Here is a 15,811-nt window from a genome sequence, read left to right on the forward strand (position 1 = left end):
TCAATAATATTTAACTGACCTTTTTACATGATCTTGCGAATTAAATTAAAAAAAAACTTTAAATTTTAGAAGGGAATAAATAATATTGAGAACAAAAATTTTAGGTATGTATTTATATGAAGAACGATAATATTAACTTCCTGTATTTCCGGAAATGCCACCATATTGAATAAATGTCACCATATTGAATATGGTTTTAGGTTTTAGGTCTAAGATCTCTTTGTGAGATATTGATATACAAAAAAAAATGTTCAATCTAACTAAAGAAACAGAAAGAACAAAATAAAGGAACTTCTAATATTCTTTATGCAAAAGTGTGAACAAACATTTAACCAACACGACCAAGGTTGTTTGTTTTCCTTTAATACGATTCTTGTTTAATGTCGACGACTAGGGATGTCCAAAAGTATCGACATTTTGACCTATCGATTTTTTTGGTAAAAAATATCGATATCGACCGAATTTTCATTTCTGGTGTATCGGTATTGATTTTTTTATCTGCATCATATTTATAAATATTTTGGAGTTGACGTCCTATCAGCATGAAAATATTTTATTTGTAGAATGTCGCCTTTAATCAGAATTTATTAAAAACGTGCAGGACTTGCAGTGAGTCTTACAACAAAACCGAAACCAAAACTGGATCCTGCAAGAGTATTGGTCTTTGTATTGCATTTTCTTATCGCTAGTTGTTTTATTAATTTCGAGATAATGTCGAGTATTTTATACAAATTCAAATTGAGAAAGTGTCTAAAATCATAGGACAACAATTATTAAGCTGGAATTTAATTTTAAATTGGTATATTCAAAAAAAATTTGGACTATTTTAGCTTTTAAGCCGAAGATTCCGGAATACAGTTCGGACCACCCTGTATATAGATTTCTGTAACAGTAGGTCTAGTATCCATCGGTTATATTGTTGACACGCCACGCCCTTGACACTGTTTTTTTTATTATAGGAGCTATAGATGTCCAACGCAGTCACATCAACCTTAATATCGATATTTTATGTTAATTGGTCAGCCCTAATGTCGACTGTGTAATAATTCTAAAACGTTTTACTTAAAGTTAAGTGCATATCCGCTTTATTCTTGCGCGGTTCAGTTTACAAGGTCACAAACCTAAGGCGAAATATAGTGAGTGAGTGAAATAAGCGTGCAAAAAATGTTAATAAATCAATCTATTGAAGGTATTTCAGTGAATTTCTATTCTATACACCGGTCGCAGCAAGGTTCGTAGTAAATAACTTAGTTTTTAATCGATTTCAAGTTTTTTTACCAAAAAGTTCTTAGTAACATGGGTTTATGCATTTGATTTCAAGTTTTTTACCAAAAACTTCTTAGTAATATGGGTTTTATGCATTTGGTTAAGGGTCTGTTCACAACATCAGGTACTTTGCAATTCAGTTCTGTCAAACAGTCTCAGCTACGTAAAAAAAATTATACTTACCGTTGTCTCTAATTTCAGTAGACTAAAGGTCAGTCCACACATAACGTTTTACCTGGCAGATTTGTCTGTCAGGTAAAACGGAAGACTGACGGCAGTTCTTAAGACGATCGTCTGTAGTAGCCCTATAGTGATGGGCAAATGCAAGATCAACGTCAAGATTCCCTAAGACTCCCTTGATTTTGGTCTTGGTCTTCGTCTTTCAGTATTTAAGTAGTCTTGGTCTTGCAGGGTTCAGTTTTGGTCTTGCTGCGAGACTTTTGCAAATCTTGTATTTTTTCAATCAATATTATTACTGTTTATTGACGTTTACTTTAGTACAGATGTTTTTTCTGAATTATCGGCTACTGCTGCTTAAATTGATCAGAATTTGGTCAGAAAATGGTAGAGATGAACTTTTGGACTCTAAAGTAGTATCAGCTGGAGTAACTGACAATGATATGATTTTTCAAAGACAGTAAAATTAAATAACCCATAAACACTATTTTATAGGTCTGTTGACCAGGACCAAAAGCAAAGGCATGGTTTTAATGTAGCATGGCCCATGCAATATGTTAATAAAAAGTTGGTAGGCAGTTCTTTTAGTTTCAAGCAAAGGAATTTTTCCATTTTTTTTATCTCAAAAACTGCGACTTTGACTGATTTTGATGTTATTACAAATTTTGTTGCAAATATTATTCCTAATCTTAAATTGAAAACCGCGTTTCGCTAGCTACTGTAATTTTGGAGTTACGATTTTTTAAAATTTTTAACCCCCTCCCATGACCCCTTACCAACACCCCACCCCCACCAAAAACTAATGGCCAGATTCTCGGGTGTCACAATATTTTTGTGCCAAATTTGGTTAAAATCCGTTTAGCGGTTTTTGAGTTATCAAACCATGTGAAATTAAAAAAACTTTTTTTTGCCGATCTTAATGGCCTACCATATCTGTTGGTATGGTCGGCTAAAAATATGAAAAAATGTTAGTTTAGCCGAATATCTCCAAAAAAAAATGAGGCTATTGAGATCAATCAAAAAACAAACTATCGAGAAAAGATACACCTAGATGAATGATAAATTGTTGATGATATAATTTTTAAATTCCTTGTTTTGTTAACATACTCCATAGAATGTTTCAAACTTTCACCATAATATCAACATTATATTTTCCTTCGTATAATTGACAGATGACAATTTTCATATTTAATTTAGAAAGAAATACTAAGAGTTCAAATAATTTAGGTACAAATTGCTTAAAAAATCATCAAAATCGGTCCTCTACAACACAATATACAGGGTGTTTCGAAACAAATGCGAAAAACTTCAGGGGGTGATTCCTTGTTCAAAATAAAGGGTAGTTTGCTTTATAAACGTTGGGTCAAAAGTCAACCATTAGGGAGATATCGCGGTACAAAGATGGCGGAAAAATAATGTTTTTATTCTTTATCTTGAAAACGAAAAACGATAGACTAATGAAATTTTATGGTAACATTACTGTTATGAAAACATACTTTCTGGTAATTTTCTCACTTTTTTAAAATGAGTGGAAGGTGTTGAAATAAACTACCCCTATCATTCTTGTTAACGAAATTAAAAAAAAGCTTATCAAACACATGCAAAAAAATTAATTTGGATAGTTTAGTTTGTTTAGAAACTTTTTTATCTCTTGTGTTTTTTTGATAAAACTCACCGATTTGAAATTAAAAAATAAAATGTAAAGCATTACATATCAGGACAAAAACATTTTTAGATAAAGAATCTAGTGGGCTGCTCTAATTTTTTTAGGAAAAAATCTAGCCGGCCGCTGTCACTTTTTAGGATGTTTCTAATATTATTTTATTGACATTACAAAACGTTATTATCTAGATTCTTATTATTATCGTTATTATCACTAGATTCTTTATCTAAAAATGTCTTTGATCCTGATATGTAATGCTTTACATGTTATTTTTTAATTTCAAATCCGCGAGTTTTATCAAAGAAACACAAGAGATAAAAAAGTTTCTAAATAAACCAAGCTATCCAAATCAATTTTTTTGCATGTGTTTGACAAGATTTTTCTTTAAATTTCGTTAACAAGAATGATAAGGGTATTATTTAGACCCCTTCCACTCATTTTAAAAAAGTGAAAAAATTACCAGAAAGTGTGTTTTCGTAACAGTAATGCTCCCATAAGATTTCATTAGACTATCTCTTTTCGTTTTCAAGATAAAAAATAAAAACATTATTTTTCCGCCATCTTTGTACCGCGATATCTCCCTAATGGTTGACTTTTGACCCAACGTTTATGAAGCAAACTACCCTTTATTTTGAAGAAGGAATCGCCCCCTGAAGTTTTTCGCATTTGTTTTGAAACACCCTGTATAAAACTTTAAAATACATGAAAATTTTAAGGGGCCCGTTTTTCATGTCGGTGAGTGTAATGATTGTAGGTATGAAAATATGTAATATTTTGTTAGATGAGGATAGTGGCTGCGTAGCGATCTGTAAGATTTACACACACACACCCATTTGATGAATAAGATTTCTTGTGTATGGATGCCTATGTATGTATCTATTATAAAAAAGAAAATATTAGCTATCGATAGGTAAATGTTTGTCAACGGAAAATAAACTTGAAGGCAATCGTTTAGGAAGTCATCGACCGATAAACATCCATATAATTATATATACAGGGGGTTTCATGAATATAGCGCAATTTTTAAACTTATTTTTTAATCTCCTTCCAAAAACACTATGTATAGACTTAAAAAAATATATCTTTTTGTTGGGTACTAATATTAATCGTTTTTTTAAAGTTATTTTTAAATGATATTAAATAAAATCTGAAGTGTCAGCTGTTTTGACCTACCGACACTCGCATCTGAGAACGCTTACCTTCATTAACTGTGATGTTGCAAATATTTTCAAAAATGTGCAAACTAAATCAATTCTAGAAATAACATACCTACTGCTAATGTCAAGATCATCATTTATTTAGATACACTGTATCCATTGTTATATTGCAGCTCTATGAAATGGCTTATTTAGTTATTTGCATGTACATGGGATGATATAAAATACATTGATTTGTTTTGACCTAACATATTCAAGCAAAATGTAAAGAAACTGTTTATTTTATAGTTTCATTTCACCACAGACTTAATATAATCCCTTTGTTCGAGATTTGACAACGTTAATAATAAAAATCTATAATTCTTTAAACTTATGACGAATAAATTATGATGAATTTCTATAATTATTATACCCTGCTGGCTAGCGAAACCTTGGGTCGGCGTTTACATGTATATGAGTGAATCGCTATGGCAATCTAGTAAGTCGGAGAGAGCAAAAATACGAAGTAATTATTACATAACCACTTAATCTGACGCTAGATTCCATGCGCTTGGAAAATACTTGCATTCTGTCTTTATGTTGACCGTACTCTTCGTACGGGATGGGTAAATTTCATTTTTCACCTTATGTTGAAATTTCATAATGAAATTTTCACTGAAAGATTGAAATTTTGGAAATTTCAGTGAAAATTTTAAAATTTCAAATTTTCAGTGAAAATTTTATAAATTTCCTGAAATATTGACAATTAAATATTTCACCTTGGAAATTTCATTGAAATTTCATGAAAATTACAATTTTGTTTTAAAATTACAAAAATGTTTTTCTAAACGAATTGCATTTTTGTAATGAATTTCATTACAAAATATGCACTTTACTTTTTTGGCATTAGAGATCATTAGAGAAATATTTCCAAATACTATTTTTGGGCTTAACCATTATTTCTTTAAAAATTGGAATCAACACAGAATACAGCTCACAGAATAAACCTTATGAAATGTGAAACACAAAAAATGCACAAAAATAACAAATCTAATAATACATCAACATTTTCAACCTTTGAATAAGAAGACTAAGGAAGGAGCATAATGCTATCCATGTATTCATGCATGGTGGGCGGAAAAAGGATTCTAGAGTGGGGATCCTTGACAGTTCTGTTTGACGATTCATTTGACACATTTGAATTTGATTTGAAATTTTGTGGATTTGTCAGTCTTTACGGAGCTTATTTTATGTTATTTATTATTTATTCTACTACTGATAGTTGTATAAAGGTAGTAAATCTAGATGGAAATTGTGGCAGAACTTAAATTAACAGTGACACTATCGCGATTTGTTGAAAAAGACTCTAAAATAGTTGGTTGTGTAGCGTGCGGTAGATCTCGACAAAAATCGAGTGAAATAACGGAACAACTTTTTGCTAATAAGTGCCTATATAATATACATACGTGTAGTAAACCGATCATTTATGAAATTCACTTAAATTAACTAATTATATATTTTTTCTTGCATTTTTGCTTTTATTTACTACTTGTCAAAGATTATATGTCAAAGAATTTAGATACGTCAATTTGACTTACCTGCTTCAGTAGCGTATCGGATGTTTATGGTTATAAATAATTATTATAACTTATCTATTTTTATTAGAATTTTATATTTTTATAGCAATTTTAATAACTACCAACATTTATTCACAACGTAAAATAAAAAAAAAATATTGAGTCTACCCCACGTCTACCCTACATCATAGTTTTACATTTTTTAAATAAAATTAGAACGGCACTGATAAACCGGAATTTAAGTCGGCCATATTTGAGGCCCATCGCGGTGGACCTAAGATTTTTGATAGGCTCCTTCTTTAGTCTTTTTATTCAAAGTTTTCAACGAAAATCATAACCTCTATCTATCTACATCTACGTTTTTCATTTGTCAATGCCAAGCGCCGCGCCGCGCCGGTCCTCTTCAGACGCGCAAGTAAATCGAGCAAATCAACGATCGATACTTACGTCGATACGGTCGACATACGAACACGATAAAGGAGTTCGCGAGGTTTATAAAAATTTCACTTGAAATTTCACCTGTAAGTTGAAATTTCACGATACAATTCTGAAAATTTCACCTCCATGCTGAAAAATTCGAATTGAAACTTTCACTTGAAATTTCAATGAAATTTCACTTTTTTAAAATATGAAAATTTCACATTGGAAAAGTTGGCGACATGAAAATTTCCTTTGAAATTTTCAAGTGGCACAAGCCTACTGCGTACACACGAAAATCGGCATCCAAGGCCAGAAATGCCAGCCCTAGAGTGAGAATCATCATAGAATTTTATTAGTCTGAGACAGTGTTGTTTTAATTATAAATTGTAATGTTGGTTTTCTTACCCATATTCATGGATAATTGTCTACTGAAATGTAATTAAAGTTGAAGACAAATGCCGAATTGTCTTTGGACAATGAACATAATTGTTCGTAGAATGTGAATAAACTCTTACGTAAGAAAATCAGAATACAGGCCCTGTGTAGAATGGGCTTTAAACTGGGAGTGCGTATTTAATACAGGTTTATTCTGTTTTGTTCTCGGTTTTGTTACAGCAATTGTGAGTGATAAAAACGTAGCGTTGTATTTAGGATTTTTAGTTAGCAGTTGCTAATGAGAGTAACATTTTGTAAAAGTTGTCAGTAAAATTCATTCTATTTTACAATAAGAAGTTGAAACCAGGGTTGGGTAATGGCACGTAGAAAATTAATTTTCTATGTGTTAGAACCGGTTCTGCTTACCAAGTGGAAACCCACTTAAAGCAGAACTCTAGAACTTGGAAAACTTCATTCATTACCTGGAATTAGAATCCTCCAACGGTTTAAGACACTCCAAGAAATTTCTCAGGACTTACGACCGAGAAATGTCAAAGATAAGAAACAACGGCGAATGCAGATTTTGTCGCGAAAATGGGGAAACACCAGAACACCTCATCCCTAAGTGCGCCGACAACCATTTGTGCAATAAACTTTTGCCTTCAAAGCCTTGTCAAAGCCTTGTCAAACAATTTACAAATTTACAATATCCCTGTTCTTAGTTCTTATCAGTGCACATTATAATCAAAAATCTTATTAATATATTTAACGGTAAACCGTTTGCATCCATCATCCTAAAAACGACTATTTTTTTACCGAAACCCACCATGCCGTCGAATACCAAGAAACCAAACCATTATGTATGCGTATACGTATATACATATGTGCGGGCATAATTCAGTGTTTACGCCTTCTTCCTTCTTCGCGTGGAACTATTACACACACGCACGCAACCCCGCCAACCCCGATTTTTCTGCCTTCTTGTGACCGTTAATCGAATAAAAATCGCGCGGACGTATTAGTCCACGACGGTGACGGACCCCGTCCTACGACCGCCGACGCGTAGGTGTGACAAGGCCTTTAGAAGCGTGTCGCCCGCGCCCATACCGCGGCGACGTCGGATTTATTAGGTCCCAATGGACCAGCCTCGGAGTAGTAAAGAATCAAGTTGAAGAAATGATCGAGAAGACCAAGACAGACGATCGAGAAGACCAAGACCGCTAGAGAGCGGGAGTACACTGCATAGTGTATCATCATCATCATCATTTAGCTTATACCATCCACTGCTGAACAAAAGCCTCCCTTAACTCTAGTCATTTCTTTCTATTTTGTGCCACTTGAATCCAGTTTCCAGCCACCCTCTTAATATCATCTGTCCATCGACTAGGAGGTCGTCCTCTGCTTCTATTGGCCTCGTGTCTTGGTCTCCATTCCACAAGTCTCTTTGTCCACCATCCACCTGTCATCCTAGCCACATGTCCTGCCCAATTCCATTTAAGATGTAAGGCAGATATCACCGCATCTCTTACTCCTGTTCGATTTCGTATTGTATGATTGCGTATTTTATCTTTAAGTGTAACTCCCAACATGGACCTTTCCATTTTCCTGTATTCTATGTTGCATGACCTGTATTCTATGTATGTTCTTTTTTGTCAAAGTAAGTGGTTTCAGCTCCATACGTGAGGACAGGCAAGACACACTGGTTAAAGATCTTTCTTCTTAAACATATGGGAAGATCAGATTAACTTAGTACATATAGTGTATGCAGATGACATAGTCATGATCACTCGGGGAAACATGAAGGCACGATGTGTGATATTATCCAAAGAGGATAATGCATTACTGAAAAATGGTGCAGGACTGTCGGCCTGAGCATCAACTCAGACAAAACCGCGGTAGTGTCATTCACCAGAAAGCAAAGTCTGAAAAACTTGAAAAGAATCCATCTAGATGAAACAGAAATACTCCCTCGCAGGAAGTCAAACATCTGGGAATAACCCTGGACTGTAAACTTCTATGGAACAAGCATATTAAGAACATTACCAGCAAAGCCACAAATGTTCTCATGATATGCAGAAGACTGGTGGGAAATAGATGGGGCTGCGCATCTAACATTTGGCGCTGTATGTATAACATTATTAAGAATTTAGATCCATGATTAATGTTGAATGGGAATCTTCCAACGGTTTAATACAAATTAAGGTAATACGCAACGGTGCAAAAATTCTGTAAGTTTTATAAAAATCTTGTGGTAATCACTGGATAATTTATAGATAAAACGTTTTCGTAAAAAGATAGAATTTAGAGATACGACCACAATTTTATAGAATTCCATGTTTAATCTACATATAGTTTATTACTTCATGTTGAATACCTAAAACAAATTCTTGAATATTACGATTGTATTTTAAAAATTATCTAGTTCTGCCGTATTTCGAATTCATACGAATATCAATTAACTGAATCATCAATTACAATTATCGCTTAAACGCATTTACATAATGAGGTGAAACGGAGGGTGAAACCAAAAGACTACATAATCAATGGTTAGCATGTTCTATAGTTTATAGGTTAATGCTGTATTATGTATTACATATTTTAAGTATACTCCATTCATTACCCGAAAATTTACCTTAAAAATATTAACGAAATAGAAAGTTTGAATACTTTCTAAAGATTAGAAAGAAAAGAGTAGAAATTATCGGTTTGGTTTACTGTTAGATGGATACCGAATATGTGGTCGAAACATAAATTTATTGTAAAAATTAAGAATATGTATTAGAAAAAATACTCGTAGGTGTTAATGAAAGTGGCGTCTAACTAGTTTACTTCCAGTATTTAAAGCAGTGTACCTATTGATAGAAAAATAGAAAATTTGTCACTATGAAGTTTTGAACTGTGACAATATATTTGTATATTCAGTGTATGTTTATAAGCTGTAAATGGTTTGAATATTTGATATTAAAGTATTTTTTTGTTTTGTTACAGAGTACAGCAGCATCAGCGATGACGGCCCCGCACGGCATCGGCCGGACCGCCTTAGCGAACCGCTAAGCGCCCCCGGGCCGGGGATGGATCAGCATGGATTCCCCGCAGCCCCCCAGCGCGGCAACCGCCCTCTAGTGCCGATAAGCATTCCCCTACGCGCGGCGGCGCCCGTCTCGCTGTCCGAGCCTCGGCCGGAGGCGGACCGCCGCGACAATGAGTACGTGGAGACACCACTGCGAGGGCCTCAGGCCTCGCCGCCTCTCGCCCTCCTGCCGGCGGTGCACAGGCCGCCCGCGCCGCCGCCGCCCCAGGCTGCGGTGCTCAAGCAACCCCTCTCCTTCAGCAAGACGACCGAGTGCACGGCCGCCCGGCCTTCCATCATGTGCGCCGACTGCGGCCGGTGTCGCTGCGCCACCTGCAGGGCGCCTCGCCCTCTACCAGAGCGCTGGGCGTGCAACGGCGCGTGTCTCTTGTCGCCCGACACCGTGGTGGACTACGTATCGTGCTTGTGCTGCGCCAAGGCCCTGTTCTACCACTGCTCCGAGGCGGACGACGTGGGCAACAGCTGCGCGGACGACCCCTGCGGCTGCGGGCCTGATAGGCGCGCGGCGCGGTGGGGATGTTTGGCCGTGTTGACGTGCGCGCTGCCCTGCCTGTGGCTGTATTGGCCGCTGCGTGGGGCGCAGCGCGCTGTGGAGTTGGTGTACGCGCGCAACTCGCGGCGGGGTTGCCGCTGCCGGCCCAAGGAGCCGCCGCAGCCTACGGATAAGCGGCTCTTGGCGAACGATTAATTTATTTCTAGTGTATATAGAACTGCCGCCGCGCCCCCTGCGGTCACCAGTATTATCTAGTCCAGCGCCGAGAAGCGGCGCGAGAGTGTCTCTCGAGTGTGCCTGGTGCCTACAAATAACACTTGTGTACATTTTTTTCCAGCAAATTTATTTTTTACCGATTTTCTCTAACTTATTTATTATTGTTAAAACTCGATCAGTTTGGAATCTGACACGATTGTTGCATAATCGCCTTGTTTGCTCTTCGCTTTCCTCTCACGTACTACACCAAAATAATCTTAAATGACTTTAGAAAATGTATCTGGAATCATTTTTAATGCTTAAAAATTAACGACCATAATAATATACAAGATGTCTTATAATAAATAAATTTGTATATCTTACGCTGAGTCTATAAATTCGATTATGTAAGTATATCAATTCTGTCAAATTGTCTACACAATCTGTCAAATTCGTGATGTGCTGTATGGTCAAATTAAATAATTCGTAGCGATTATAGAGGGATTATTATTGTATTAAAAAACACGTTAATGATGTTTTAAATAAGTAATATTTTTTAACAAATTTTCAAAAAAGAGAAGTTTGTATAGCTGCTAAATTTTTCTAATTACAATTATTTTTCTAGAAATAGTATATAGAGCATAATTTATTGTTATGTTAAGTACTAAAGTTCTTGACAGTTGATCGTGACTTTATTTTAGAATCTTATAAAATGTTAAAACTGCAATAAAAGTATAAAGATATTAGTAAATACGTGTTATTTATTTCAAAACTCTTTATATTTTTCATATTGTAGTTCTAACGATAGATCCGGCATTTTAGTTGAATGACACTTAAACTTCATTCAGAACCTCGTAATTAGTGGAATAAATAAGTGAATGAATATAAATATTAAAAAGACATCTTGTATATGTAGAAATCGTTCCTCAAATCAATTTCAAAATATTTGAACTTTGAAATAAAAAAATATGAGTGTTTCTCACTTAAGTAGTTTTTATTACATTTTGAGTTTTACTTCCTACAGTGAGATCTATTTGCCACAATAATTAATTGTTTTATCTTCTCCTTACAGACTTGACCTTTCTCTGTTACGCAAATTTAATTAATGATAATAATGCCAAGCACCAACACGGACGATTTTGCAACAATCAGTTTCTGTTTTATTGTTTCTTTTTTTTTATGATACGACATCCAGGCAGTCAGTTAGGTTCAAATTTTCAAATTAACGAACGGAGGTGTATTGAAAATTTACGATTTTTTCTGTTTTTATATAATTTTTATTACAAATTTTTCTTTTTGACCTTTTTTTATATGCGAATGTATACAATTATTTATACAATTTTCAATTTTGTGCAGAGAGTAATTTTATGTAAAGGGGTAAGATACCGGAATATGTATATTTTGAAGTACCATTTTTTCAAATCGACGATAATTTCTATCGGGCCAAACCCTATGTATTATTAAAAAAATACTTGAGAGTGGGAAAATGAAAAATACTTTTTTTACTTTTGACAGAAATTATCACAGATTCGCGTTTCAAAGATCACCGTGACGTCGTTTTTTCCCGAGCATACTAGTATTTTTAATGAAACAAAACATGATAATATTGTATTAAAAGATCTAAAGAATCTTTTAATATACAAATACTTCTAATTTAATAAATGAAGATTTGGAGATACACTGATAATTTTCATGTATTGTAAAGTTCAATATATTTTGTTCTAGAATGACTTTTTAGCCTCTTTTTAGAAATAAAAGTTTATTTGGTATGGCTTATATATATAAATGTATAGAAGTATAAGAAAAAATAAAAAAGTTTTAGATATACAACAAAAAACACAGAGACAGAATTAATTAACACATACATACTAACGAATTATCTTTGTTAGAATCGCTGTTCTATTTATAAATTATCTATACATATATAAAATGCTAATGTTTATCTGTATCGTCTCTACTGAAGTAACGACTTGCTTTAGAAAGTTGCCTTTTTTACTAAAAGATAGTTAATTGGCTCTTCCTAATAACTGTCGTCGCTGGATTTTTTGTTTTTCATTTAATTAAAAAAAATAAGTATTTTTTTCCTATGATGTCGTGGCGGATGCGCCAGGTTTCAACTAGTTATAAAATAAATGTATACTACTTACAATAATAGATGATATATCTCTTCTGGACTTAAAACTATCTTTACTAGAGTAACTGTCAACATACAATAATAAAATAATACTTTTCATTGACAGTGATGTTAGAAAAATAATAGATACTATTTCATAGATGTGTGGATTACAACCAAAACCAAAGGAATGTCTTTGGTACGTTAAAATTGCTGTGAGTCCTTACTGTCTTGTTCAAAAGCAAATATCTCCAACAAAACTAAAACTGTTGAGATGAATCAAAAAATAAAATATCGAAAAAAGATGTACCTTGATGATGAAGTGGTTTATAAATTCGTTACTTTGTTAAACCATCCTACAGGGTGTTTCAAACTTTCACCAAAATAACAACATTTTGTTTTTCTTGGCTTAAAAAAAATCAAAATCGGCTCACTAGAACAAAATACATTGCACTTTAAATTACGTGGAAATTTTAAGGTGTCCATTTTTCGTGTCTGTCAGTGTATTTTTGGGCTATTAAAAACCTTTAATGAAGGGATTGTGGGTTGAATAACCCTGTATTCTGGTATCTTACCTTTGGCAGATGGGTACCTATTTAATGAAATTAAAAAACAAAGATGATATTTTTGTACATAAGTATTATAAAAGGCGGAAACGTTCAGGGTTGTACGACTTATGATAGTTATATAAATATAAATAAATGAAAGAACGCTTTTCTTAGAAATATATTAAATTGTAAGATTTCCATATACACAAACTTCTAAGTATATTATTAATGCGCAAAAGTTAAATGTATCGTTTCAGGCTATTTCTCTAAAATCGATACCTTTTTTAAAATTTTCCGGAACGATCTGGCTAAATTATTACCGGCGGTAAACATAATTGATGAAAGAAATACCGCCGTTAGACGGTTTTACATATTTATTAACGTAAATACCGCCGAAAAACGAGGTAAATGTTGGCGGTTTATGCTAAAAATATAAAAAAATACCGCCGGTCAGCGGTATATTTTTTCAAAAACAGAAATACCGCCTTTATTTTACCAAATTTTAAGTGTTATTCCTTTTTCCAACATAAGTTCCACTATTAACTTTTTGTTGCCAAAGTAAAACTACATTTTATTGCATTCAAACATAAACTTACAGCACGTTTTGATTGCTTTGGTTTCACTCTTTTTTTTTCAGTTTGATTAATGTGTATCTGATTACTTTGAATATTTTGATTTTAAAATTGAATGTTTTACAATTTTTTTATAATAATTATCAAATATCAACCACAGCTCAATCCAAGTCAAAAAATGAAGGGTTATATTATGATTTCGGCGGTATTTGATGTTTAAAATAAAGTATACCGCCGGTTACGGTTAAGTGCATACCGCCGTCAATGACAGATTAATTCAATTTTCCATCGACATTTATAGATATAGAAATATTATACCGCCGGTTGGCGGTATTTTTCTTGTATACACTGACAATACCGCCGGCGGATGTTTAGCCAGTGCGTTTTCTTAAACCTACAAAAGTGTTGCTGCGAGTGTGATGAATGAAAAACAAATATAAATGTATCATTGATGTTTTACTTATGAATTGAATTAATTGTACTCGAAAGTGTGTTATTGTTAAGAAGTTGTATGTATTATTATCGTCGAAGAACATATTATACAAACTGAATTGTTTTAGAGAAGAAGCCTTTGTTTATATAAAAGAAGAAAATAAGAAAATGCCTCCGAATAACCGTTTTTATACAGGGTGTATAATGAACAAACGCGAAAAAATTCCAAAGTTGATTTTTTAAAAAATATTTTTTTTTATATTAAGTTTTTCGATTTGGCGTTTCTCTGCAAAGATTTTTTCATTATATAGGCTGAACCAAAATCACAATATATAGTATACAGTTCTAATGAAATTTAAAATTACTAATAATGGATTTTTCTTTTTTATTGTTGAGCTCTCTGTAGAAAAAATTGTGTAGGGTCAAAACTTTCTAAATTCAAGTGCTTATTGTATTTTTATTATATTTTTCTACGTAATTTCTGACAAATTTTGACAAAACAAAGTACGTTTTGGATAATTTCTGGGTTCTTGTGATGAATAGGTCTTTTTTGTGCAAGGTTGTCTTAAATTGAATATTTTTAACCAAATAAATTGGTTTGGTTTGGTTAGGTTTATGACATTCACACACCAAATGTCAAATTTTTAGTGTGTATTGTTGAATAAAATATTGTGATTTGGGTCTACCTGTTCAAGCAAATAATTTCGTAGGGAAACTGACAAATCTCATTTTTTTTAAATCTCTAATTGTTTCGCGTTTGTTCTTGTACACCCTGTATATTTGTATAATTTTTGAGAAACTAACATAGAAGGCGGGGCATAATCGACTGAATGTTTTAAAGCCAAATTTCAAATACAAGTTAATGTTTAATTATTAACAACTAATAAAAATATATATTATACATATATTTTCCGAGAAAAAAAAATGAATATTCATCTTTTGGTGCTTCCTGTTGTATTTTTATATGTATAAGCGAACTTAAAAAAAATTGTACACCTCTTTCTAATCTAATCAATTAATGTCACTAGTATCGAAGAGGTCGTGTTAAATTTTTTGTTTATTTATGTTGTGCCGGTTTTTTAGACCGCTGTGCGTAGACGTAAAAAAATGTAGATCAAAATAAAAAAAATCACATTTTTGAAGTATATAGTATCGAAAAAAAATGGCGTCAAGTTACCTTTAAAATGACGAACGATGATGTATAATTTTCTAACTGAAAAATTAATAAGGAATTTACGAGGGGTGTCTCACTATTGGAATTACCTGAACATTTTCTTGGCAGTCGCTGGCAGTCATTGGCAGTCTTACAGCAGTCGCCTATAATAATTACATGGCAGTCATAAGCACTCTTCTTCGTAGTCATTGGCAGTCGCTTGGCAGTAAAATGATATTTTGGCAGTACATGTACATTTTTCACCCAAGTGAGACACCCCTCGGGATGAACTCGTCTGGAACTACCGTACGATCGAAAAGAAAACGGCGTTAAAGACGGCTGATAATTTTGGCTAAAAATTGACATAAAACTTGCCAAAAATTAACTCTAATTATATGTAGGTTAAAAGAAGGATAGAAAGACACAAATCTATTTCCAAAAAAAAAAATTCTCGAATTTTAAACTAACTACACCATTTAAAAATAATTTTTACTGAATATAAAAATAATTACAACCTTTTTAAGGCCAACTGTCAATAAGTGGCATTAAAAAATAAAGGGGAGTACGGGCCAAGCAAATATCGTCTAGGGCTTGACCTCG

The 15,811-nt window shown here is 33.5% G+C and overlaps 1 protein-coding gene across 1 annotated transcript in view; it reads left to right on the top strand.

The window, feature by feature from the left end:
• Positions 1-15,403, top strand: part of LOC115890487 (protein sprouty) — a gene marked incomplete in the record, with an annotated part of 264,701 nt that extends 249,298 nt beyond the window's left edge. Inside the window, 1 exon segment of the mRNA XM_030910727.1 lies at positions 9,603-15,403. Within this exon segment, the coding sequence (XP_030766587.1) occupies positions 9,686-10,393 (708 nt within the window).
• Between the last annotated feature and the right edge of the window lie 408 nt (positions 15,404-15,811).

This window comes from Sitophilus oryzae, unplaced genomic scaffold (genome assembly GCF_002938485.1).
Source record: "Sitophilus oryzae breed Bouriz unplaced genomic scaffold, Soryzae_2.0 scaffold_866_pilon_pilon, whole genome shotgun sequence".
NCBI lineage: Eukaryota > Metazoa > Arthropoda > Insecta > Coleoptera > Curculionidae > Sitophilus > Sitophilus oryzae.